The following is a 26,317-nucleotide window of genomic DNA, read 5'->3' as shown; positions in this document are numbered from 1 at the left end:
CCCACTACAGTACTCTTGCCTGGAAAATTCCACGGACTGAGGAGCCTGGTAGGCTACAGTCCATGGGGTCACAAAGAGTCAGACATGACTGAGTGACTTCACTTTCACTTTCACTTTGAGAAGAGAGGAATACATTCAAGTCTATAGCTATCGCAGAATCTCATGACAGGCCCTTGACATGCTTTCCCAGCCTTCATGTCTTTGAAAGTTTAATTTGAGATTCCTTATAACATTTTCCAGGATAGCCAACTTAAAAGAGCCTGTATGATCAATTGTTGTTGCTGTTTAGTCGCTAAGTCCCATCCAACTCTTCTGTGACCCGCCAGACTCCTCTGTCCATTGGATTTTCCAGGTGAGAATACTGGAGTGGGTTGGAGTTTACCATTCTACCAGACAGAGCAGTCCTCAGAGCTTTCTCAAAGACTGCTGGGTTATAATCCTCAGGCTGGCTCAAATAAAATTTTCCATCTTTTTTCTTAGACTGACTGCAGTTAAGTCCCCTACATACAAACTTTCAAGTTTTGAAGTTTTAAAGATGCAAACATGCTTTCACGTGTCCAATCATGTCACGTGTCTGGCACACAGTCACGTGCATGCATCCTCTGCAAGTAGCTGTGCTTTTGTGTACTTTAATGCACAGTACTGTATAGAGCACAGTAGCACAGTATCTTTATTTCAAGCGAGATTTGCAAGAGGATATCTTCATTGAACTTCTTACTGTGCAGCACGAGGAGCTTACTAAGGAAGACCTGATGGAATGGAGGCCCAAAGAAAGAACAAAGGGAGACAAGAGGAAGAACAGTAACTAAAGAAATTTACGACACAAGAAAGGGCAAGGGGATTTTCTCTATTTGAGGAGGCACTGATAATTTTATTTTTTTAGTATGTTATTGGCTGTGCCAGGTCTTATTTGCAGCAAACAGAATCTTCCATCTTCGTGTGTATCTTTAGTTGCAGCATGTGAAATCTTAGTTGTAGCATGCAGGATCTGGCTCTTGGACGAGGGACCAAACCTGGGCCCCTTGCATTGGGTGCAAAGTCTCAGCCATTGGACACCAGGGAGGTTCCAGAGGAGACACTTAGTTTTTGAGGCAGGGGACCCAAACGTGGAATGGCACACAAAGATTGCAGAATGCAATCCAATGTCATCTACGTTGAGAAAAAAGATCTACTACCCAGACGTCATTGGATCATTTTTTTCTAAAGGATGGGCAGAACCGAACCCAGTAAGGAACCAGAACCTGTGCCATCAATGTCAGGGGGGAGTGAAACTGCAGCTCGCCCTCCGTCTCCCATCGCTGACGATCCTTCGGCTCTGCCGTCTCCCACCGCTTCTCCCTCCTCCAGTCAGCGACTCTTCTTGCCGTTCGCTTGATGCCAGCCCCTGTGTGCAGCTGTCATGCTGCTCTACTTTTAAGGTACTGTACTTTAAGATTAAAAATGTTTTCTTTATTTTTGTGGTTTTTTTAATGTATTATTTGTGAAAAGTATTATAAACCTATTATGGTACAGTACTATACAGCCACATGTGTTAGTTAACTAGTTAGTTAACCGAGGCTAACTTGGACTTGGATACAAATTGCACTTACAAATGCACTCTCAAAACGGGCCTCATTTGTATGTAGGGGACTTACTGTATTGATTAATTTTTCATCAGGAATATAATCTGATTTCTTGTATTTATTGCAACAGAACTTGATCCAAACTGTTTTTAAAGTTCATCTTTTTCTGCTTTTTATGTAGGGTATTTACTAAACTTTCAGATAGGCATTTAAGAAAATCCTTTTGTTCTCACACTGAGATTGTCTAATTAGCCTGAGCTCATTGACTGTGATAAAGATTTTGCAAATCCATGAATAACCGCAATCAGTAGTCAGAAAGACAAGTCAAACAAGATACTTTAATGGTTAATCTCATTAGAGGAAAGATAATGACACCAAAATTCCTCGTAGGAGGTCTAAGAACTTTGGGGAAGGAAATAAAGTTCCATTTCTCATAATTCTACATCGTTTCTCAGCCTTTTGGCTAAGATCAAGTGTAGTCTCATAATTCTACACACTCCTTAAATGGACGAATACAATTCTAATGAAACCTCAGGCTCCATAACTTCCACTGTGTGGCTTGCTTAGTTACTCAGTTGTGTATGACACTTTGTGACCCCATTAACTATATAGCCTGCCAGGCTCCTCTGTTCATGGGGTTTTCCAGCAAGAATACTGGAGTGGGTTGCCATTCCCTTTTCCAGGGGATCCTCCCAAAGCAGGGATTGAACCCAGGTCTCCTGCACTAAAGGCAGAGTCTTTACCATCTGAGCCACCAGGGGATCTTCCCTCTATTGTGTCGAACCTTGTCAGTTACTTCCCATGGTATGTATTTTTCCATCAATTATCAATTATGGGTGCCATTAGTTATCAATAAGGTCTTCCTTTCAAATGCAACATTACAGTTTCTTGTTTGATAGCCAACTGACATATGTGTAACAGTGAAATTATTTTTTCAAAGGGGAAGGGCTATGAAGGAAAGAGACTTTACTTGCTCCATGAGAATCATTCAAGAGATGCAGGAAAGTAGAATCTTAAAAATCTTAATCTCATAAATCACATGTTGGACCATTTTTAGACTTGAACTTACTTTGTGCCATTATTCCAAATACTAAGTTGTTGGAAGTTTGGAGGGAATGGGTATTGCAGGCATTTCATCTTTGTTTGTTTGTTTTTGAAACCCTTGGGCCACTACTATCTATTAAGTTACTCATTTTTTTTTAATGATTTTTATTTATTTATTTATATGTGGCTGTGCTGCATGGCTTTTTATCTCGTTGTGGTGAGTAGGGGCTGCTCTCCAGTTTCAGTGTGCAGGCTTCTCATTGCAGCGGCTTCTCTTGTCGCCGAGTGTGGGCTCTTGGGCAGTGGGCTTCAGAAGTTGTGGCCCATGGGCTCAGTAGTTGCGGCTCCCGGGCTCCAGAGCACAGGTTCAATAGTTTGTGGTGCATGGGTTTCATTGCTCTGTGGCATGTGGGATCTTCCCGGTTCAGGGATAGAACCCATGACTCCTGCATTGCCAGCTGGATTCTTTACCTCTGAGCCACCAGGGAAGCCCCATTTATTTCTTTAAAGTAACTTTAACATATACTTGAAGGATGACTTTCATAAGACAAACTTAAAAGTGAAAGTCAGTTTTTACTGAGCCTGATTAGTCCCATTTTAGTAACTGGAACTGAATATTCAGGACAACAAACATCAAGCCCTCCGGGGATTTCTCCCTGACAAGCACACTGTAAGGAACAAGGTTCGGCACACTGTTCCACCACATCATTTTTATTGTCACCAAATCTCCTGGGAGGAAAAATCTGCACTCACTGCCTTCAGCACCCAGACACTCAGTGACCTAGTGCTCCCAGAATTCAGACCTCTCCTCCACTGAAACTGCCTTGTTAGCTAATTCCTACTCAAACTTCAAGATTCAGGACAGTGGCCAGTTCAAGTCTTTGTCCCCTCAGACTGAGCTAAGAACTGTTCTCTGAGCACGTGGCAATATATACATATCTCTATACCTGCAATGGCACCCCACTCCAGTACTCTTGCCTGGAGAATCCCATGGACGGAGGAGCCTGGTAGGCTGCCGTCCACGGGGTCGCTAAGAGTCTGACACGACTAGGCGACTTCACTTTCACTTTTCACTTTCATGCATTGGAGAAGGCAATGGCAACCCACTCCAGTGTTCTTGCCTGGAGAATCCCAGGGACAGGGGAGCCTGGTGGGCTGCCGTCTATGGGGTCGCACAGAGTCAGACACGACTGAAGCGACTTAGCAGCAGCAGCAGCTATACTTGCACTTACTGTAGTATCAAAAAATATATTTTTATACCTGTCTTTCCTACTGGGTATAAGCTTCTCAAGGTCAGAGATGTTTTTGTTAATTGCTGTATCTCCAATATCTGTCAAGGGAACTAGGACATAAAAGAAACTCAATAAACTTGTTGAATTAACTTAATCTACTTTGAATGAACTCAAATTTGCATGAGAAAGACAATTTACCAACAAACAATTGAAAAATAATGAGGTCAGTGGCATATAAAATGTGTGCTCAGGGTCTTATAGGGGATCTGAAGCAGTACCACACCTTATCCTCTTTATGATGTCAAAAACTAAACTGTGAGGAAATAGACCCTAAGGTCTGAGTGATATTGTGGTTCTCCACCCAGGAGAGAGGGCTTCCCTCTCTCAGTAGGTAAAGAATCCACCTGCAATGCAGGAGACCCCAGTTCGATTCCTGGGTTGGGAAGATCCGCTGGAGAAGCGATAGGCTACCCGGTCCAATATTCTTGGGCTTCCCTTGTGGCTCAGCTGGTGAAGAATCTGCCTACAATTCAGGAAACCTGGATTCTATCCCTGGGTTGGGAAGATCCCCTGGAGAAAGGAAAGGCTACCCACTCCAGTATTCTGGCCTAGAGAAATCCATGGACTATCTAGTCCATGGGGTTGCAAAGAGTTGGACATGACTGAGTGACTTTCACTTCACCCAGGGGAGAATAGAACAAAAGATAAAGGGACATAGAGACAGTTGAACCTTATACTACACTTGTTATTAATGTTTTGCAAAACTGTATATATACCCTTGGTGTCCGTGCTCCTTTTCTCAAGCAAAATCTTAGCAGGTCACAATTTCCCTATGAACAGAGTTGTCTGGTACCCTCCTCTTCTGGGAGATGCTCGGTTTGTTAGCTTATAGAGTCCCCTTGTCCCACTGACTACTTGCACCAATGCTTTATGTGGGAATCAGTGCTTACCTCCTTTGTGGCTCAAAAATGGCTGAATACATCTCTCCTGTTTTGGTAGCCTAGACCATCTGGTGATCTGATAAAATGAGGGCCTTTTGTCTTTGCAGAGTGAATCAATGAGTATTGAGACTCTTGTTTCATCCAGATATTCTGCCTCTGAAAACTTCAGTGGGTACAGAGGCTTCTGCAAGGGAAGAATCACCAGGCAAGTCAATTTGGTGAGGAAGATCTAACCCAGAACACACTGCTGAAGGAGCAACCCTTTGGGATTAGGAGTCAATTACCAAGTGCCTACAAAGCACCCTGCCATTTTGACTATGCACATACCTCGCTTTCAAGGAGGAGAGACAAATGGGAGTGAGAGTCAGTCAGAAAAACTCCAGCTGACTATGTGCTTATGGTCACGGAAAACCATGAGGCAAGGCAGCTGGGAGAAGGAATTATATTGCCCTTTGCAAACATTTATTCAGAATCTTGTATTCACTCTGAGGAATATGCAAATCCTGCCCTTGAGAAACTTACAGTCAAACTAGAGAGACAGCATTGTGTCCTAGTGCTAGTCAACATAAGGCAGAAAGAAAAAAAGGACTCCCGAAGAGAAAGAAAAAGAAAGACTTTATTCTTAGAGATGTTTATCTCTGAAAGAGATGCTAGAAATAATGCCAGGCAAAACTAAAGAACTGATTATCTTTTTAAAAAAATTGGGCACTGCAGAGAACTGGGTTCCTACTGTTTTCTGTGGATCAGGTTGTGATCCGGCTGCGCCAGGAAACTTGCAGTCTAGGGTTGCCCCAGCTGATTGACATCTTTCAAGGGTCAGGAAGATCTCCTGGAGAAGGAAAAGGCAATCCACTCCAGTCTTCTTGCCTGGAGAATCCCATGGACAGAGGAGCCTGACAGGCTACAGTCCAGGGTCACTCGGACATGACCTAGTGACTAAGCAGCAACAATAGTTTCCTTGGGATTCACTGAATACAAATTATAAATGTGGAGTTTAATGACATTCAAGAAAAAATTAAAGAGTTTCGTGCAGTGTGTCCTATTGCCAACAAACGTAAAGCCCAGATAAGTTGCTCTGGTTTCTCTATACCTAGGGGAAGCACCTGTTCTCATTAAAAGTGACTCTAGCTCAGGGCTCAGAGACAATAATCCATTTGAGCATATATGATGGAAAGCCTGAGACCCCTTCTCCCGGGAAGTCATGAAATAAAGAGTCTTTTGGCAAGTGCTCTCAAACCATGTACCCCAAAGGGCTCCACACCTCCAAGAAGAGAAGCCAAAGAGCTGTCCTTGTGGTCAAGACCCCTAACATCTGCAGCTTTCCTGTGGAAGGCATCTTTGTGTAGACAGCAGCCTTGCCTGGTTTTTGGATATGTGTTTATCTTTAAATAATAAATAAGAGAAACCCATTCCTTTGTCTCAAATAAGGCAAAGATAAGTTTCAGATTGGCTATGGCAAGGGACCACCATTTCTGGCACAAGGCTGGCAAATAAAGAGATCAGAGCACAACCCCACCGTCATCCCCACCCCACTTTTCTGAAACCATTATCCAGCTGCCTATGTGGGGGCCGGGCTGACAGTTGCAGGCAAAACCTCAGGAGCATTTGCTCTGCTGAGCACTCTACCTTTAGACAGACAGTGGAAGGCAGTGGGAAGTATCTGAATGTTGATCAACAAAGCATTTGGGGGAGGCTAATGGATAAGGGAAACCCTGTAACCAGTTCCATCTCTTGGTGTCTTGTAGGGACTCAAACCATGATATAACACAGAGAAAAAGCATCTCTCATTTTGGGAGATCTGCTATTTGACTTATGTTTATTCACACTGAAAAACACCATATTTTAAAGAAAATACGAAATGCAGAGGGGACATCTATTTTAAAGCAAATAATTTTAAGTAAAAAGAAGGTCAAATATTCATTTTAAATGATTTTAATTTGATAACTATTATGTTCCAATTCAAAAAAGAATATTGCACAAATGCTTTTGTATCACAATCGTTATTTTTTCTCACCCTGGTGAGATTTTGACAAACATAGTTGGCTTTGGGAAATAACATAGAGAATGTCTTAATTGGTTTAGTAATTTCAATAGCCTGTGAAAAAAATGAAAGTAGGATATTACATTCATAGAAAAGAAAAGAATATATCCACAAATTCACCTGGCTGTAGTGAAAAATAATAAGCTTTTCATGGATTTAATAAAACTTAAAGAAGACAAAATTGAGAATGCTGTGAAAATAGAATGCAGCTCACAAACTTTTTAATGCAATCCTTTGCTTTCGAAAATCCATTAGACCTGCAAGAATTCTAAGAATATTTGATCACACTATAAATCTCTCATATTGGAAAAGTTAACATCTGATATTTTTAAAGCAAAAATCTAAATAAATACAGACCTGAATTGTTCAAATAACAAAATCTGTGAATGGTGAGGTAAAATTACCAAAATAACATGAACAAACAAAAAGAAAACAACACCAGAAAAAAAAAATGAATCTTGTTATGGCACCGATAAACATTTCTGTCTAAATTTATGAATATATGACATTTTCTCTAGGTAACAAATACAGTTTTCATCAGTTATGTAGTAAATGCTGAGAATTTAAGAAAATAAAAATTTTAGTGCTCAGCAAGCAAAAATAATTCCACGAAACTCTCCCCATTTTTATGAATTCATTACAGCAATTTTTATTGTTCTTCTTTTTTGCCTTCTAATTAATATTTTTAGCAGAGGCATAGCACTGGAGTCCAGAGGCACATATATGCCTCAGGTGCCAGATGTTTTTTTTAAAAACTTCCATCTTGCATTTTTGGTGTTTTTAGAATTGTTGCTCATCACATTCATGAACACACCCTACTCTAGCTATACTTTTAATTTATTTCCAGGAAAATTCAACCACAGTATATAGAAAAAAGGCACAACCATATTAATTACATTGTTTAACACACCATTTTATATTTCCTTTGTCACTAGTTTTTAGAAGCTATGAGTTACTTCAATAGTGTTGGTGTTTCTGTTAATGTTTAAGCTATATATTCCATATCATGATTTTTTTTCAAATGGTTGTCCTAAGATACAATTAATTCTTCACATTTTGTGACCATTCCAGGCATCTGATATCTGGAATATTTACAACTAACTTCATCAAACCTTAATGTTTTATGAAATACTTGAAAAAAAATCTTTGTAATCAATACTGTCAGAACACATTCTCCTATCAAAAAGAAAAGGGCAACATAATGAATTAGTTCAACTATGCACCTTAATCTGGAAACACTGATTATGACTCTGCTTCAGAAAACATAATTATTCCATTCAAAATGGATTGTCATTCATACTGATGATTGGAGATTTACTTAAAATAAAATATATAGAAATTATGTGAGCCTGGGATGGTGCCAGGATTGAACACAGGGGCAGCTTTTTCAGTTGGATATTGATAAGGGAATGGCAACCCGCTCCAGTGTTCTTGCCTGGAGAACCCCATGGACATGGGAGCCAGGTGGGCTCCAGCCCATGGGGTCACAAAGGGTCAGACTCGACTGAGCAAGTAATGCTCTCACACTTTCATTGGAGTATGACTGTTTATGATCTTGTTTGTTTATTCACTAGATAAAGACTTCTGTGTTTATTTTCTATTCATTTTTAATAGTTTATTATTTTTGTCAAGACAATTTTTTATTAATTTAGATTAATTTTACTCGTCTGTCACTCACATTCCATTAGAGTTTAAAGAAAGGACTTAATCATAGCAGGGGCAGAAAAAAGCAACCATCTGAGTTGCCCTGATCACACTATCATCCTCTACAAATTTCATTATAAATGCAGGAGAAACAAAATCTTTAGATCCAAATATACATAAGTTACTTGTAATATTTTAAATTAACATCAAGTAGTATTTAAAGTTTTATCATCTAGCCTTTTCACTCTTTGTGTAATAAAATTCTCACAAGTTAAGAAAGGTATCTGCTTCAAAATAAATTCTGTGGTATATCAGAATATTTTTGCCATCAGAAGTATAAGCATTGGCAAATAGGGAATTTAACTGTGAGTTGAAAAATATAGCAATACTAAATAAAACCCCCTTCTCACTGAAATGGCCAGTTCAGAAACATTTTCAGAAATCAAAACCCATAACAATTTTTAAAATCTTCACACGTACACACTCTAGTTTCATTAATCAGTAATGAAAGCCCTGCATGTCTGTGATTCGTTCACAATTATTCATGCTAAGACAAACCCACTGTAGCATTTCTCTTACTTACAAAACTCATAACTGATTTTACATAAAATACAGTTATTTAATTTTTAATACCTACTGAATGTGACTCGCTAATTCCACAAGGTATACCTTAAAACCTAATGTTTCTGTTCCATAGATTCAGTGTGTATTCCCCTCATGGCCTCAGGAACCTGGGTAATGTTGTGGACCAGAGAAATGGGCCAATAGTATTACCTGTGTGCTTTCTAGTTATCCTTGTGATGCTAACAAGCATTCTTTCTTTAATCTCAATAAAGTGACATGATACATGATTTATGCTCCTAGAACCTGATGTGTCAACTCCTTATTTGTCTTCAAAATGATCTTTTTAAAGACCTTATTGAAAACATATCCATATTAACAAAATCTTTTTTAAAAAAAGCTACATCATTAGAGTTTCAAGTAGTTTACTGATGCATATTTTCACATAAACCTAAATTCAACAGCAGGTCTGACACTGAGATTTGATTAATGCATATTGTGCTTTGAATCTTTAAAGAGTATATTATCTAACCTATAGGGGATTATGAAAACGTGTCCAAATCCTAGCTATCAAGAAAAAAGTTTATGTATCTTGGGATTTCTTTTACCACTTTTAAAAAAATGCTGATAGTATCTAGGTCAGTTTTTATTTTCACGTTTTCCTTTGGATAGATTGTGAGGAATAATCTAATATCACAGTCCTTATTATACATCCTGTACATGTAAGTACATAATGCAAACAGACATACAATAGAACTGTCAGGAAAAGCTGTTCCTTTAAGGCTTACTGGTAAAATTTACACAGCTCCTTCTATTAATTTGTTCCATATGAAAACAAATTCATCCAGGGTTTTGGGCACAGAACACCAGAAAGAGCAACTTTAAAAAACTGTCTTAAGTATTTAAAATTAAACTCTTAAATCACAGTGTTGTTTGTTAGTGGTGAACCATGATCAGAACCAGAGAATTGTACAAACAATAATAACAGATCTTCCAGGACCTCCTGCTTTGGTTTTACCTCTTGAATTTACCCTATAGAGTGTTGTACTTTATTTTTCTTTTTTTTTTTTCAGGAATAGCAAATTGATAGAAGAAAATAAGCAGAGCTTACGATTTTGAATGCACCAATACCAATACTTTGGTGAACTGACAGTGTAGTCTACAAATACATGTGCCATAGACTATGAAAGAGGAAACACTTTAGGAAAAAATAATCACATTACAAAGTGTATTATAAAAATAAATTACACAGCATGTGCCCGTGGACCTGAAAGCTTTGCCAAAGGAAGAGAAATTTGACACAAAGATTGAATTGCTCTTGCTACCTATTTTTATATTATCAGCAAAACCATTTTCAGCTTTTACGTTTATATCCTCAAAAAAAAAATTCACTGGAAGAAGGAAATTATTTCCAGTAGTGATCAGTAGCATGGAGGACCTTAGTGATGGTGGAGGGCTGGAGATATATTATCCATTCAACAGGGATTCAGAGGAAATACGCACACCCAGTATGTGCTTGGTTTACCATTTCATCTTGAGTTCATACGCAACTGGTGGATGATGATGCTTTCTATAAAGAGAAGAAAGATACAGCATTTTCAATTAGACTGAAACTCACATCAGTAGTTTACGTGAGGGTCAACACCATACCATTTCACTAACAGACCATAGGCATTAAACAACAAAACAAAAACAGGTGCATGCACCCAGTAGCTTCTCTGGAAGTTCTGTCCTATTCTTGGGTTACTTCTTTATATTGACATAGGAGATTTACCTCTAAAATTCTTAAAGCCTTTTAGAAACCATGTCTAATATTCTAACAATATTCGATCAGTTTTACCCAAGGAAAGCCCTGACTTTGCTATAGATGAGTCGCATAATGGAAACCAGACTATTTCCTAGAATTTCTGTTCTGAATGATATTCACATACTTTTATTTTTTTATGTCTGTGGTCTTGAATTTTAATAAAGAAATATTTATTTTATTACCAGGAAGTCACTAGATAATATTTATCTTTATTCTCAGGAATAATAATAATATTTATATTATTAAAAATAATATTTATTCCCAAGAAGTCACTAAGTACAGATGACTCATTCTTGTCTCTGCTTCTTTTTGTATAATCTACCTGGGAAGATGCTTTATAATTCTTTATATGTTTTTCAATTGAAATTCATTTTATAAAAGTAAATAAAAATAGATTGAGATAGTAATTAGAAGAGTACCAGCAAAAACAAGTGTGTACTCTTTATATTTATTTGATTTATTTCACTTTTATCTTAACCTTTATGCCTTTATGAACATGTATCTTTTTTTTTTTCTTTTCATTGTGTCATTGAGGTACTATATGCCCATCACTGCTGGGCATAGGTTTCCCAGGTAGTAGCCCTAGAGGTAAAGAACCTACCTGCCAATGTAGAAGAGCTAAGACATGCAGTTTGACCACTGGGTGGGGAAGATATCCTGGAGGAAGGCATGGCAACCCACTCCAGTATTCTGGCCTGGAGCAACCCCTGGACAAAGGACCCTGGCAGGCTCTAGTCCATAGGATCACAGAGTCGGACATGACTGAAGCCACTTAGCACTCATGCACTGCTGGGCATGGAACTACATTGGTGAGCAAAATGAAGCATGGTCCTGCATTTGCTGCGATTATAAACAGCAGAGGAAAGAAATAACTAAGCCTCAAATGGTTTCTCTGCCTGAAAAATGTATTGCCTCCCTGTAAACTAATGTAGGGCTTCCTAGGTGGCTCAGTGGTAAAGAATCTGCCTGCCAGTGAAGGAGATGCAGGAGACATAGATTTAATCCCTGGGTTGGGAAGATCCCCTAGAGAAGGAAATGACCCACTCCAGTATTCTGGCCTGGGAAATCCCATGGACAGAGGAGCCTGGTGGCTTACAGTCCTTGGGGTTGCAAAGAGTCCACATGATTTAGCGACTAAGTATGCGGTGTGCTCACAAACATAAATTGAAGCACACTAGTTCACTTTCACTTTTCTGCATTGGAGAAGGAAATGGCAACCCACTCCAGTGTTTTTGCCTAGAGAATCCCAGGGACGGGGAGCCTGGTGGGCTGCCGTCTATGGGGTCGCACAGAGTCGGACACGACTGAAGCGACTTAGCAGCAGCAGCAGCAGCATGTTGTAGACCTAGAGGTTTACTTCACACTGACCACTAGGTGGAGATATTTCCACTCCGTCTCTTGACCTTTCTGAATTGAATTTGGGATAAACAAATAAGCAAAGTAAAATGAAATACATAAATGTTTTATATACTTAATAGTAACTAGTTATGAATGTTTTGCAAAACTTTTAAGACATATATGTGATTTTTCACTGTACCAGAAACTCGGAAAAATCATTAGCTCATTTTGTCTTTTGAAAGTTGTTCTAGCCTCAATTTTTTTCAACACTTAAAAATGAATTAAAATCTTCACGTAAAGACTAAAAACACTAAATAAAATATTATGTAGTTAAAAATCAGAGTCTCTTTTTTAATTTAAAAATTAAAATGCTATTTCCTACTCAACACTGTTTTTTTAAAAAAATTTTTAGAGTCGTTTTCAAAGAGTAAAAACACATAGGTCTCAGACCTCCCTAACAGAATCCAAGTATCTTCCCCATTTTCCTCCCCTAAGAGACTACAGGAAACATATGTTTAAAAGAGTGAAATCTAGAATTGTTCTTATTGCAGATATAATTCAGAATGTGTTTGCCTTGTTTCTTCACTAAATTCTCTCTCAAGTCCCTGGCAGGACTAATATTTTGTTTTACTGTGATACCTTCTTCTCTCCCCTTAAGTGTGCAAACCTCTAAATTCCTAGATTTGTCTTCTCCTAATCCTAGAGTTTTATAGTCTCTGTAATAATAATAGCTTTTCAAGATACATGCACCCCAGTACTCACAGCAGCACTATTTACAACGGCTGGGGCATGGAAGCAACCTAAATGTTCACTGACAGAGGAGTGGATAAAGAAAAAGTGGTACATATATACAAGGGAATACTACTCAGCCATTAAAAAGCACAAAATAATGCCATATGCAGCAACACGGATAGACGTAGAGATTGTCATACTGAATGAAGTCAGACAGAAAGATAAATAACAAATTACATCACTTATATGTGGAATCTTTAAAAAAATGATACAAATGAGCTTATTTACAAAACAAAAATAGTCACAGATATAGAAAACGATTTTATGGTTACCAATGGGCAAATGGCGAGGGGGGATAAATTGGGAGATTGGGATTAACATATGCCCACTACTATATTTACAATAAATAATAAGGGCCTACTGTATAGCACAGGGAACTCTACTCAAAACTCTTTAATGGCCTATATGGGAAAAGAATCAAAGAATCTAAAGAAGAGTGGAAACATATCTATATCTATATACATATATAAAACAGATTCACTTTGCTGTACACCTGAAACTAACACAACATTTTAAATCAACTGTACTCCAATAAAATAATAATAATAGATTTTCAGATTAGTATTTGGTAAAAATACATATGGCAAAAGAGTCCATATATAGAAACAATGTCTTGGTTGGACCATTATATTTTATTATTATTTTTAAGGTAACAAACTGGTAATCCATGCATGGTATTATATATTAATGCTATTAATCAGATTGTGTTACTAAAAAAAACTATCTCAAAAATACTTGATAATGCCAAATAAGAGAGCTTATTTTATTTAATTCAACTTAATAATAAAAGATGGCATTTAATATTTATGTACATACAATTTACTTAAAGGAATACAATTAAACCCAAGTTATTTTATTTTATATAGTGACATATTTTACTTTGCTTCTAAATATAGTGAGACAAGATCTATATGACAGTGAATTTATCATTTGAAACTTATTAAGGATATTTACTAAATCTATGTTTGCTTATCTACATTTTCTTCAAATCTATAAACTGACTCAGATAAGAATCTCCCAGCCAATGCACAAACTTGTGAGAAAATTTTTAAAAAGGTTGTTTTAATGCATTAAATTTTGAGGTGACTCATTACACAGCAAAGCTGTCTGATTCAGAAGGAGTCATGGTTGCCAGCAAAAAATAATAATAATAATAAAATAAAAGTGCTTTGGAGAAGGCAATGGCACCCCACTCCAGTACTCTTGCCTGGAAAATCCCACGGATGGAGGAGCCTGGTGGGCTGCAGTCCATGGGGTCGCTAGGAGTCAGAAAAGACTGAGTGACTTCACTTTCACTTTTCGGTTTCATGCATTGGAGAAGGAAATGGCAACCCACTCCAATGTTCTTGCCTGGAGAATCCCAGGGACAGGGGAGCCTGGTGGGCTGCTGTCTATGGGGTTGCACAGAGTCGGACACGACTGAAGTGACTTAGCAGCAGCAGCAGCAAAAGTGCTTTAGGGATTAGTACCATTATTTGTGTGTTTTTTTAAGGTGGGATTTCCAAGTCCCTTCCTGTTTCTTTATGATTTAAGACGATAAGATAATATTACAACTTTATTGAAGTTATAAATTCTGTCAGCAAATCTTAATTTATCTTCGATTCTGTCGTCAACTCAGAATAAGATCCAAATAGAGGACCAAAGGCCACAGTTCAGCCTCTATCAGCAAACTCAAAAGAGCAAAGCACTTAAATTTGGGGCCCTCTGATGTGTAGGTATTTAATAACAATTTCTGTTTTTCTAATTGAAAGAAGAACTGCTGTACTGCTAAGTCGCTTCAGTCGTGTCCGACTCTGTGCAACCCCATAGACGGCAGTCCACCAGGCTCCCCTGTCCCTGGGATTCTCCAGGCAAGAACACTGGAGTGGGTTGCCATTTCCTTCCCCAATGCATGAAAGTGAAAAGTGAAAGTGAAGTCGCTCAGTCGTGTCCGACCCTCAGCGACCCCATGGACTGCAGCCCACCAGGCTCCTCCATCCATGGGATTTTCCAGGCAAGAGTACTGGAGCGGGGTGCCATTGCCTTCTCCGAAAGAAGAACAAGACTTCTAAATCTTACTCAGCATATACACATGGGTTCATTGCATTCTTACATATAATTTTATATTAACAGTTGATCAAAGAACTTACAGACGTTTTCCATCATATATTTCTCTTGTGTTACTTTGAGTTTTTTTTTCTTAAAAAATTTCAGGTAACACATTAAATACATTGTTTGCTCTCATGATATTATTGTGAAGTGATGTGGCTTATGAATTCATTCTTTTATTACACTAGCTGTTGTATGACTTCCATGGAAAGGATGCATTGTTGTTGTCGTTGTTTAGATGCTAAGTTGTGTCCAACTCTTCGGGACCCCATGAACTGCAGCCCTCCAGGCTTCCCTGTCCTTCACCACCTCCCTGAGCTTGCTCAAAGTCATGTCCATGGAGTCAGTGATGCAAGCCCACCATCTCATCCTCTGTTGTCCCCTTCTCCTCCTTCCCTCAATCTTTCCCAGCATCAGGGTCTTTTCCAAGAGTTGGCTCTTTGCATCAGGTGGCCAAAGTATTGGAGCTTCAGCTTCAGCATCAGTCCTTCCAATGAACATTCAGGGTTGATTTTCTTTAGGATTGACCAGTTTGATCTCCTTGCAGTCCAAGGGACTCTCAAGAGTCTTCTCCAGCACACAGTTTGAAAGCATCAATTTTTTGGCACTCAGCCTTCTTTATGGTCCAACTCTCACATCCATACATGACTACTGGAAAAACCATAGCTTTGACTATGTGGACCTTTGTCAATTCCTAATTACACTTGAGTTCTGTCCTTACAAGCATGACTTATTTATCCTCCATGGGTGGTATCCCCAAAAGTCCTGGCCAGTCAGATGACTTGAGATCCAAAGCCATATACACAAGACAGGATTGGGGGGAAATTTGGGGGAGAATGTCTCTTGAGTGCTAGCATGGGGCAACCTGGCAACAAATTAAATTCTAATTCCTCCCAGGAGAGCCCCTTCAGCTAAGGAGTAAGAAAGATGTATTCCCTGCAAAGTCAGTGCCTTCCTCCTGACCAATGCCTATGTTCATGCTCTGCCAAACTCAAGAGAACCCTTGAGCTCTAAATTTTAAAAATTGGCTCTAGTAAATGAGACCACATCACTTAGAAAGCCTCCAAACTCACCCACCAGAGCAAAAGTTTGACTTGTAGCAGGACTTTGCATTAGTAAAGAAGGGCTGCTTCATTCACAGGAAACCACACACTAAGTTACAGGAAACGGTTTCTGTTGGTTTCTGCATCAACTTGGCTGGTGGATGGCTTGTTCCCCTGTTCCATGGCCCCTGCTCCCAGGGGATCTGCCTAGAGAGCCAGACGCTGACTTAGGGCTCCACTCTTCTTCCTACTTTCTTCCTTCTTCCTGGAGTTTCCTTCTACCAAACCCCAGCTTTGAACTTGCTGCCTGCCCTCCTGCAAAAATGTCCTAGTTCTCTATACCTTTTAGAAGTAGGAGTGCCTGGATATTGTTTACTTTTAAGGTTTAATAAACTGCTTTTGTATTCAGTCTTGTTATTATCACATTCAGACATTAATCAGAGTTCTGATAAAACATCTGTTTTAAATAGGAAGTCCAATAAACTTCCTCTGTGGACTTGGACTTGTAGTCCCTCTTTTGGATTCAGCTCAACTAATTAAAAACACTTCCGCTAATCAGTTCTGTCGTTTGTTTCAGGAAACTTTTGAAGCAGATGACACAAGGTCTCTGGAGGTTTCTCAACCACGTAAGAGTTTATTTGTTTCCTTCCAGAACATTTCCCACTCCATCATCAGACCAAGTCCTCACCTCCCCAATCCCCTCCCTGCTCCTAGGTGGCAGAAGTTACTAATCATCACAGTTATGACTGATAGCTTCTTTTTCAGGCAAGCTGGTTGTTCTCTCTCACACAGATTACTGTTCCCCAGATACAAATAAATTGGAACTAGTTATCCCATGTGTGCATGCCTGATAAGTCACTTCAGTCATGACCAACTCTTTACAACCCTATGAACTGTAGCCTGCCAGGCTCCTCTGTCCATGGGATTTCCCAGGCAAGAATACTGGAGGGGGTTTCCATGCCCTCCTCCAGGGGATCTGTCTAATCCAGGGATTGAAACTGCATCTCATATGTCTCCTGCATTGGCAGGTGTGTTCTTTACCACTAGCGCCATCTGGGAAGCCCAGCCACCTGGGAAGCCCCGTTATCCCATAGGCAACATTAATTATAAATAAAAGTAAATGGTTAGAAAATAGTTAAGTCCTTGAGCTAAGTGTGCTCAGGTTCTACCTTTTGGACACAGGTGCTAGATGCTGGATGCTGAGATCAACTTAGGTTGACATAAGTCTACAACTGATCACAGGATGGCATGGAATACAACATTACGTATGAAAATTGAGTGGCAGCTGTGATTTTTAGGTAAGGCCAATATTTATCAAAGTGCTGTTCTGAGAACTTTAACATAGAGTTACCATGTGCTATGCTGTGCTACTATGCTAAGTCACTTCAGTTGTGTCTGACTCTGCAACCCCATGGACTGCAGCCCACCAGCCTCCTCTGTCCATGGAATTCGCCAGGCAAGAATACAGGGGTGGGTTGTCATGCACACCTCCAGGGGATCTTCCCAACCCAGGAATTGAACCTGCATTTGCTGCACTGCAGGCAGGTTCTTTACCTCTAGCGCCACCTGGGAAGTCCCAAGAGTTTCTGTGTAGATAGCTCAATATCTCAAAACCTTTGGCAATATTATTTTGGCCCATTGAGTGGGTATTTTTATCTATAGATGAATATACACTTTGCTCATTTGAAGTAGTTTCATCATATGAAATCATGAATAAGGTACTAGAAGAAACTGAAACCCTGGTTTCATCATTGAGAAGATAGACACTCTAAGCCTTGGGTTTTTTTTGTTTTGATTTTGTTTCCATCTTTAATAATAGGGATAGTTATCTTGTTGACTTCTAAAGTCTGGTTCATTTCTAAATAGTCCTTGACTTTGCAATTCTATCCATTACACATACATAGTATTAACACAAGTAAAGAGGTCAAAACTATTTTTACTGGGTAAGCAATTAACTATTAGTTTTTAGGAAAAGCATTATGACAGAATCTTTTAAACTGCTTACTGAACAAGAGTGAAGCATATCGTATTATCACTATAAGCAGGAATGTCAGAATCATAACAGATAATAGCTAAATGTAAGCCGTAAGCCAAGGTGAAGTGGTTTGCCAAAGGTTACACTGTTTTCCTCTGATCTCTGGTCAGTCCTATGTCCGTTCAGCAATCCACCTTCTCTCCCTGTTCACCTTAATAACTATCTGCAATCTAAATCCTGCATATGGTGGTGGTGTTCAGTCCTTTAAAAGGACAGCCTCTCTGATCTCTTTTGGAGGGTCCAGCATGAAACTAAAGAGCATGACGAATGACCTGAAACCTTTTCTTTCCTGAACCCCTCTAGGGGACTCAGAAAGGATGAGCCATTCGTAATTCATTCAAGTATGTTTATAATTCACAAGAAGCTCTCAGGTCCCCTTAGTTCTTCACACACATGATGGCTTCAGAGGTGAGAACTTCCCAATCTGGGACTCCTGTTTGTTTTGAATCCATTACCTTCTATGGTAATGATGCTTTTGAACTGTGGTGTTGGAGGAGACTCTTGAGAGTCCCTTGGACAGCAAGGAGATCCAACCAGTCCATCCCAAAGGAGACCAGTCCTGAATATTCATCGAAAGGACTAATGCTGAAGCTGAAGCTCCAATACTCTGGCCACCTTATGAAAAAAGCCAACTCTTTGGAAAAGATCCTGATGCTGGGAAAGATTGAAGGCAGGAGGAGAAGGGGATGACAGAGGATGAGATGGTTGGATGGCATCACTGACTCAATAGACATGAGTTTGAGCAAACTCCAGGAGATGGTGATGGACAGAGGAGCCTGGTGTGCTGCAGTCCATGGGGTCACAAAGTCGGACACAACTTAGCAACTGAACAGCAACCACCTGCCACGGTGCCTTTGAAGGGAAACAGAAGTAACTTACACCACCCAGAATGGCAGCGCTTGGATTTTCCCCTAATTCCACCCACTCTTTCCCTCTGTGTTCTCAGGCATGAAGTGTTGGCATCCTCCCCATCATTCTCACAGGTTTGTACTGCAGACCAAAGAGGAAGCAAGGATGCCTCTCTCTTCTCTAACTCCTAGCCATCCTTCAACTGCTGGTTTTCTCCTCTACGGTAAAGTGCCTGGTTTTGTTTTGTTGACAACATTTTCTGTAAAAATGTAAAAAAAAAAAAAAATAGGACAGGCTTTAAACCTTGACTTAGATTCTGAAATAATGATCTGTCTGTGACAAGACTCGTGACTAAGCCGCCACCAGCCACCACCGCCACGCCTTCACGGAGGGCGATGCTTTTAAAAGAGACTTTGGAGAGAGAAAGACAGAACCACCCAAAGGAGATGCCAGAGGAAGGGCAGCTTCCACGGAGAGGAAGCAAGTCGAGCAAGTCAAGCGAAGGTGAGCTGGCTGTTCTACAAGGCATTCTGTGGGCCTGGGGGTGGGAGTTCAGCTGGGGGGCAGGCAGGGCGGGGCGGTCAGGAGCCAGGTCACAGATCCTGGGTGCCATATGGTCTTTTAGCGTTGACTGATATTTTAACTATGTGTACGAATTACTTTAACAGAAATAAGGCTCCATTAAAGAATAAGTGGGAAGCGGAGGCAGACAAGCTTGAGCATCCTGTCAATGGCTCCACGGGTCAGGGAAGACAGAGGAGTAACTCGCCAGAGAGGATGATACAAGTGAAGGAAGAATTGTGCTGAGATGGAAGGGGCCGGTGCATTGATGTCTTGTGTGGACGTAACAGGTGAAAAAGGGAAGCTGAAAGAGCAGAGGGGTGAAGATGATCATTTGTGTGTGTCGGCTGTTTCTGCATACTATGATGGTCCGTGGTAAAGAATTTGTCTGCCGATGCAAAAGCTGCTGGAGATGCAGGTTCAATCCCTGGCTCAGGAAGATCCCCTGGAGGAGGGCATGGCAACCTACTCCAGTATTCCTGCCTGGGAAATCCCATGGACAGAAGAGCCTAGTGGGCTACAGTCCATGGGGTTGCAAAGAGTCAGACAGGACTTAGGGACTGAAGAACAACAAGACCAGGGCTGCTGTGTAGCTCTGTGAATGGGGCCCCATGTGTCCCCACATTGTAATCTGTGGCAATGGTACCCATCTCCCTCCCAGGATGAGATCTGATGGCATCTGTTCACAGTAGCCCTGGTGAGATCCCTGATACACAATACTTTGTTCCAGAACAGAAGGGAAAAAAACCTCTCACCTTTTCACCCCATTCACTCTTACAAAAGCACATGCATCTTAAAACAAAAACAAAAACAAAAACATTAAATTCACACATGGAAGCCAAAGTTGGAGTGCACCGAATCCTCCACCTCCAACCCCCAGCGGATGTCACTTCTAATATGCAGTTTAAAACAAAGCTAGCCCATCAACGTTGAGTTGGAGCTAAAATTACAAAGGAAAACTGCCACAGCGGTTGCTCTTTATCATTTCTGAAAAGCGAATATGTGTGGTGCCGCCAAGTTTTCTTAGCGGGCTGTATCCCAAGACCCAGATGTATAAACATCCTGTCCATGCATGGTTAAGCATCTTCTGGGCCCTCCCTGTGGATGGAATGAGCTTCCGGGCAGAACCCCTGTAAGCGTGATGTGTGCAGGTGAAAAAGCAAAACAGCAGCAGCAACAGTTGATTAGGAGGTCACTGAAGAATGGCAGGTAGAATAAAAAAAATGCAGCGTTTCATTCTCTGGACTCCTCCGTTTGTTCAAATACAACATGTTATGGTACAACAACACGACACAGCCTAGATGCCAGGGAGGCATTTGAATAACAGTGGAGCATCTTTGTTTTTGAAGGGGATGATGTCCACTCTACAAAAGAGGGGCGCTCCCTTTTGAAAGAACACAAGTCGATATTCCAAATGGCAAGATCTCTAGTTTAAACGTGTTCAGAAAGTTCGTGTTTTCTTTTTTTCTCATTCTCCCTATTCTTCTACCTTGAAATTCCCTTATCAGGGCATGTCGACCATGGTTGCTTAACGTTTTAAAATATGTTTGCTGAGAACTGAGCTGTCGGCTACAGTGATCTAATTAAGTGAGTGTGAATACGGAGACGGGTCTACCTCCTTCATCCACAATTTGAGTCCAGGTTCTACAGGAAACAGGAAGTCCGGTGTGGAAAGAACTCAGAAGACAGTCTCTTTACCCTGAAGCTCAATGATTCCCTAGTGGCTCAGATGGTAAAGAATCTGCCTGCAATGCAGGAGACCCAGGTTCAATTCCAGGGTCAGGAAGATTCCCTAGAGAAGGGAAGGCTAACCATTCCAGAACTCTTGCCTGGACAGAATTCCAGGGACAGAGGAACCTGCCAGGCTATGGGGTCACAAAGAGTCAGACGACTGAGCCACTAACACTTTCAGTTTTGTTTTTGTTTTTTTAAGGGCTTCCCTTGTGGCTCAGCTGGTAAAGAATCTGCCCGCAGTGCAGGAGACCTGGGTCTGATCCCTGGGTTGGGAAGATCCTCTGGAGAAGAGAAAGGCTACCCACTCCAGTATTCTGGCCTGGAGAATTCCATGGACTGTATAAACTATGCAGTCACAAAGAGTCGGACATAACTGAGTGACTTTCACTTTTAAACAATGGGCTAAAAACTAATCATATATCTTAAAAAAAAAAAAATAAAACAAAAAAAACACTACCTTTACACAAATATCCAGAGCAGGGACTAATCAAATGATTTTGGAACCCTCACAATTTAGAAGTGGAAAATAGCAACCTGTAACTAAGTACTTACTGTGTTGTAAAGTTGACCCAGTTGGCTCAAAGACTTGGAAAGGTGCTGCCTACCTGAGACTTCAGATGCTAAGCTGAGGGTTATCAGCCTCATTTGTTATCAGCTCATTTGTGGTCACCTGACTACGAAGCACCACATCCACATCAACGCGGTTATGCAGTTAATCTTGTTGACAACAGCATTTTGCTTTCACTCACTCTTCATGCATATTAAAACATGCTTAAAATAAACAACAATGATACAAACACAAGTAATAATACACTTCACCACACCACACCACACTCACACACACACACACACACACACACTCATGAACTGGTACTGAACTTGCAAAGTACTTGACTGTGAAAATGTTTAAATTCAATTAAGCTTTGCATGATGTCATTTTATGTCTTGGCAACAAAGTATCAAAATTTACTGACCCCTATTCTCTATGCATTACAATCTCTGTTGAGTTATAAATGGCCACTTGGCAGCACCACTCCACAATTTAAATCAACTGCACACTTGAATAGAGCGTGAGTCTGACATTAATGGTTCTAAAATTCCAAAATCTTTACAATACACACAGACACACACAAATAAGTAAAACTCTGTTTTTAGAATTCCATATATTATTTCCATTTTATTTCACATTCAAATTGTTCCCTGAAATTGGCTTCAGGGCTTTGTTTTTGCAAACCTTTAGAGGCCCGGGCCCTGTAATAACTAGGAGATGGCTTCTGCTTTTTGTTTGTTTCCTGCACATGAAGCAAATTTGGAGTTCGATAGAAGCAAATGACAATTGGTAAACTATTTCCTATTTCAGAAAAGAGCTTTTGCAAAATAATTATGGTGGAACAAGGCCTACTTAATTTCATTTACAATTAGGAAATACGGCAGTGGCTTTGGAGAGGTGGTGATCCAGCCCCTACTCCCCACCCCCCAACCCCAATCTTACTGGTTCAACTGATGAGTCTACCTTCTCGAAGCAAAAATGGCTCTAGAGGTCAGGCCCTGCCTCAGGCCCAGCATTCTCCACCAGGCGCGTAACATACAGTAGTTTTGCTAGTGAGTTCTATGTCCCGGCCTCAAAACAAATCCACAAAATAGGAAAGACACATGGCTATTAGTTGATTATTTTATGAACAAGGTATCGAAAACTCCAGTTAGTACACACAGCGAGTGGGCAGGGACAGACAGCAGCAGTAGCATCTGCTCGACCTACCCCCTCCGCCACTGCCCTCAGCCCTTCCCCCCTCCAGGAGAGGTAGCGCTGCTGGCTGCAGATTTCTTCAGCTCTATTTTCATAGACTGAGTCTCAGCTCGAGGCTCGAATTTGGTCAGATTTCCTGCTCCTGGGGCTGCCACTACTGGCTTTCCTGCTTTCATACCTTTTGACATAGGAATGCGGGTGGGTGTAGGCCGCTGGGCTGACCCGTCTTGTCCCGACTGCAAGAGAAGAAAAGACAGAGACACAAGGGCCACGTTGGTGAGTCTCCCCCTGGAAATGGCATCATCTGAACATAAGCACACCACAGGACCACCCACAGATGAGTCCGCCCCAGAGAAGATTGTTGTTAGAAAGTTGGGAGTTGCTTGCAGTCTAGTCCACTTTCCCCTTTTCCCTCTCCTTGAACATCTATGCCCAGTGTCTTTCTGTTCTCAAGCCCCCGACTTTCACTCCTGTTTCACAGAAAAACTATAGGCCACCCTGCATACACTCGGGCATTTGTATCCCTCCTGTCCTCAAACCACCTCCACTTCCTTTAGATGAAGCAGCTCTCCTTTCCCCTCCTAATGAGGCTAACTCTTCTCTTTTTTGTCACTGTTGACCACATCCTCCCTTTTGTTTTTTTGGCCTTATGACAGGGCATGCTAGATCTAAGTTCCCTGATCATGAATCAGACCCCATGCCCTCTGCAGCAGAACCGTGGAGTCCTAACCACTGGACCGCCAGGGGATTTCCTTACACCCTCCTTCTTGAAACAACACAGTGACCTCGGTTCATTTCCAAGGCTAACCATTCAACACCATGGGAATCCAAGTCTATGCCTCAACCACTGATGCCAAAGAAGCTGAAGTTAACAGGTTCTGTGAAGACCTACAAGCCTTCTAGAACTAACACCAAAAAGAGATGTCCTTTTCATCAAAGGAGATCAGAATGCAAAAGTAGAAGTCATGAGATACCTGGATTAATAGGCAAATTTGGCCTTGGAGTGCAAAATGAAGCAGGGCAAAGGCTAACAGAGTTCTGCCACGAGAATACACAGGTCATAGCAAACACCCTCTTCCAACAACATAAGAGATGATTCCTTCTTGAAGGAGTTCCTAAAACTCTCCTGCTGTGATATCTCACTTGGGTCTCACCCATCGCCCTCGTGTCCCTGACTCCTTTTCATTCTCAAAATGGCTTCCAGTTCCAGTTTGCCTGCCTTCTAAATGTGGGTATCACTGTGCTCCATCCTCAGTCCTCTTCTCATTTTCCACACTCATTCTGAAAATCACCTGATTTGTCACCCACATGTGTCTGAGACCCTGAACCTTGAGCCATCAGTTCAGTTCAGTTCAGTCACTCAGTCGTGTCCAACTCTTTGTGACCCCATGAACTGCAGCACACCAGGCTTCCCTGTCCATCACCAACTCCCAAAGCTTGATCAAACTCATGTCCATCCAGTCAGTGATGCCATCCAACCATCTCATCCTCTGTCGTCCCCTTCTCCTCCTGCCTTCAATCTGCCCCAGCATCAGTGTCTTTTCCAATGAATCAGCTCTTTGCATCAGGTGGCCAAAGTATTAGAGCTTCAGCTTCAGCATCGGTCCTTCCAATGAATATTCAGGACTGATTTCTTTTTAGGATTGACTGGTTTGATCTCCTCACAGTCCAAGGGACTCTCAAGAATCTTCTCCAGCACCACAGTTCAAAAGCATCAATTCTTCAGTGCTCAGCTTTCTTCATGGTCCAACGCTCACATCCAACACTCAGAGAACTGCAACCATCATATCTCTTCCCTCAGCCTCTGCTTCCTCCAACTGATCCTTTAAATTGCTTTATAAACATATCTAAAACAGAAATACCGTCATTTAAAAAACTACTACCCTGTTTATGGCTCCCTTTGCCTCCTCTCTGAGATTAAATGTCAATTCCATACTAAGACACATGCGTCTTCAGCATCTGATCCCGGTGTGCATCTCCTCTTCTGCTCCTGCAGGGTCCCCAGGTTCGACTGCTGCAGCCCAAAGGGACGGCTCACTGTCCCCCATGCGACGTCTCCCCACACTGCCAGCCCTGTGCACATGCTGCCCTCTCTCCTTATCTGTGAACACCTCTGCCCCCAGGGAAGACTTCTCCACTGGTTCCTTTGTACACCACGCCCTCACAGAACCACTAGGTGGCTTCCAATCCTGCCTCTCCCACCAAGCCAAGAACTTCAACAGTCCTCTCTACAGTCAGAACCCAACCTGGTGCCTAAAGTGCAGCTAAAATTGCACAAATGATCTAGTCACACTATTCATCCCAAACTTCTTGTTGACCTCGATTCTATGGAAGCTGATCTACCTAAAGTACATGGGCCAGCATTTAGGCCTTAGAAATCTTAGACGGTTGTTTAAAGTTCTACTTGCATATGGGCTTTAACCAGTAATCCAAAATGTTATTCCAGAAAAGAGGGCTATCTCGATCTGACCCTTAAAATGGGAATAAGATGTTCTAGCGGAAACTTTGCTCTAAATCACAACAATTACACCTCCGCTAACTTTTATAAAAAAATCCAATCGATGCTGTGTTGTTTTAAAAAAACAGTATTGAACCATTTGAGAAGGGTGAGCAGTTCTGAATGATATTTAGCTTCTGTAGAGCCAATAACAAAAAGCCTGACCAACAAAGCAGTTTGTAAGTACTTCACTCTTTGAAGCCTGTTCTGGTCTATGCTTGTGCACAGAGAATTAAAGTAAATTATAGTGAAGATACAGGCAAATAAGCCAGTTTCTATACTTAAATAATAAGCTTCCTGTCTTTTTAAGACTCTAATATCTGCTGTAGAACTTGCTCAGAGATTAGGGATCACAATTTCTAGTCTATTAGCTTAAATTAATATCTAAATAATACATCATCTTCTATAATTTCATCTACCAATTGTTCCCAATAAATGAAGAAAATCACTGGAGGTATTTTGAAAAACAGAATTTATTTTTAAGTTCTGGCCTTTATACTTTGGACATACTTTCCTATAATCCATTCAGCCTTCCAGCTGGTTTTAACTAAATATTTATCAAGCACCTGCTCTCTGCACTGTACTATTAATAAAATACAGTGTTTAGACATATAAATTCACTTCTTTTTTAATTTATAAAAATTTTTTGATAGCATAATCTTTTAATCTTACCTTTCAAGTGAAGTATGACTATGACCATACATAAATGAATATCAAATGTCTCAGGTTCTAAAAATATAACCCAGGAATAGCTTTCATTTTTTTGCACATTGGCCAGTTTCTTCCAGCCTCCATTTTAAA

At 40.7% G+C, this 26,317-nt stretch overlaps 1 protein-coding gene and 1 long non-coding RNA gene across 9 annotated transcripts in view; one reads left to right on the top strand and one right to left on the bottom strand.

Annotated features, from left to right (window-relative positions):
* LOC102395764 lies at nt 1-20,774 on the top strand. 2 transcript variants are annotated; one of them, XR_006542499.1, is made up of 6 exons: nt 1-352; nt 1,207-1,418; nt 16,671-16,719; nt 17,276-17,391; nt 19,075-19,481; nt 19,646-20,774. It is a non-coding gene; the product is annotated as an uncharacterized LOC102395764 (long non-coding RNA). The 2 variants fall into 2 exon arrangements; XR_006542498.1 differs by lacking the exon at nt 1-352 and having other exon boundaries at nt 533-1,418.
* The window catches only part of FILIP1 (filamin A interacting protein 1), a 214,003-nt gene continuing 194,381 nt past the window's right edge, over nt 6,696-26,317 (bottom strand). For 5 of the 7 annotated variants that reach the window (XM_044924504.2, XM_044924503.2, XM_044924505.1 and 2 more), the window contains one exon: nt 22,421-23,255. In XM_044924504.2, coding sequence (XP_044780439.1) covers nt 23,049-23,255 — 207 coding nt within the window. In that variant the 3' untranslated portion in view covers nt 22,421-23,048. Of the gene's footprint in view, nt 10,596-22,420; nt 23,256-26,317 lie in introns of those variants that run through there. The other 2 variants (XM_006061996.4, XM_006061998.4) reach the window with 2 other exon arrangements.

Source organism: Bubalus bubalis, chromosome 10 (genome assembly GCF_019923935.1).
Source record: "Bubalus bubalis isolate 160015118507 breed Murrah chromosome 10, NDDB_SH_1, whole genome shotgun sequence".
In the NCBI taxonomy this organism is placed as follows: domain Eukaryota; kingdom Metazoa; phylum Chordata; class Mammalia; order Artiodactyla; family Bovidae; genus Bubalus; species Bubalus bubalis.
The sequence above is the reverse complement of the archived record's forward strand: the minus strand, read 5'-3'. Positions and strand labels throughout refer to the sequence as shown.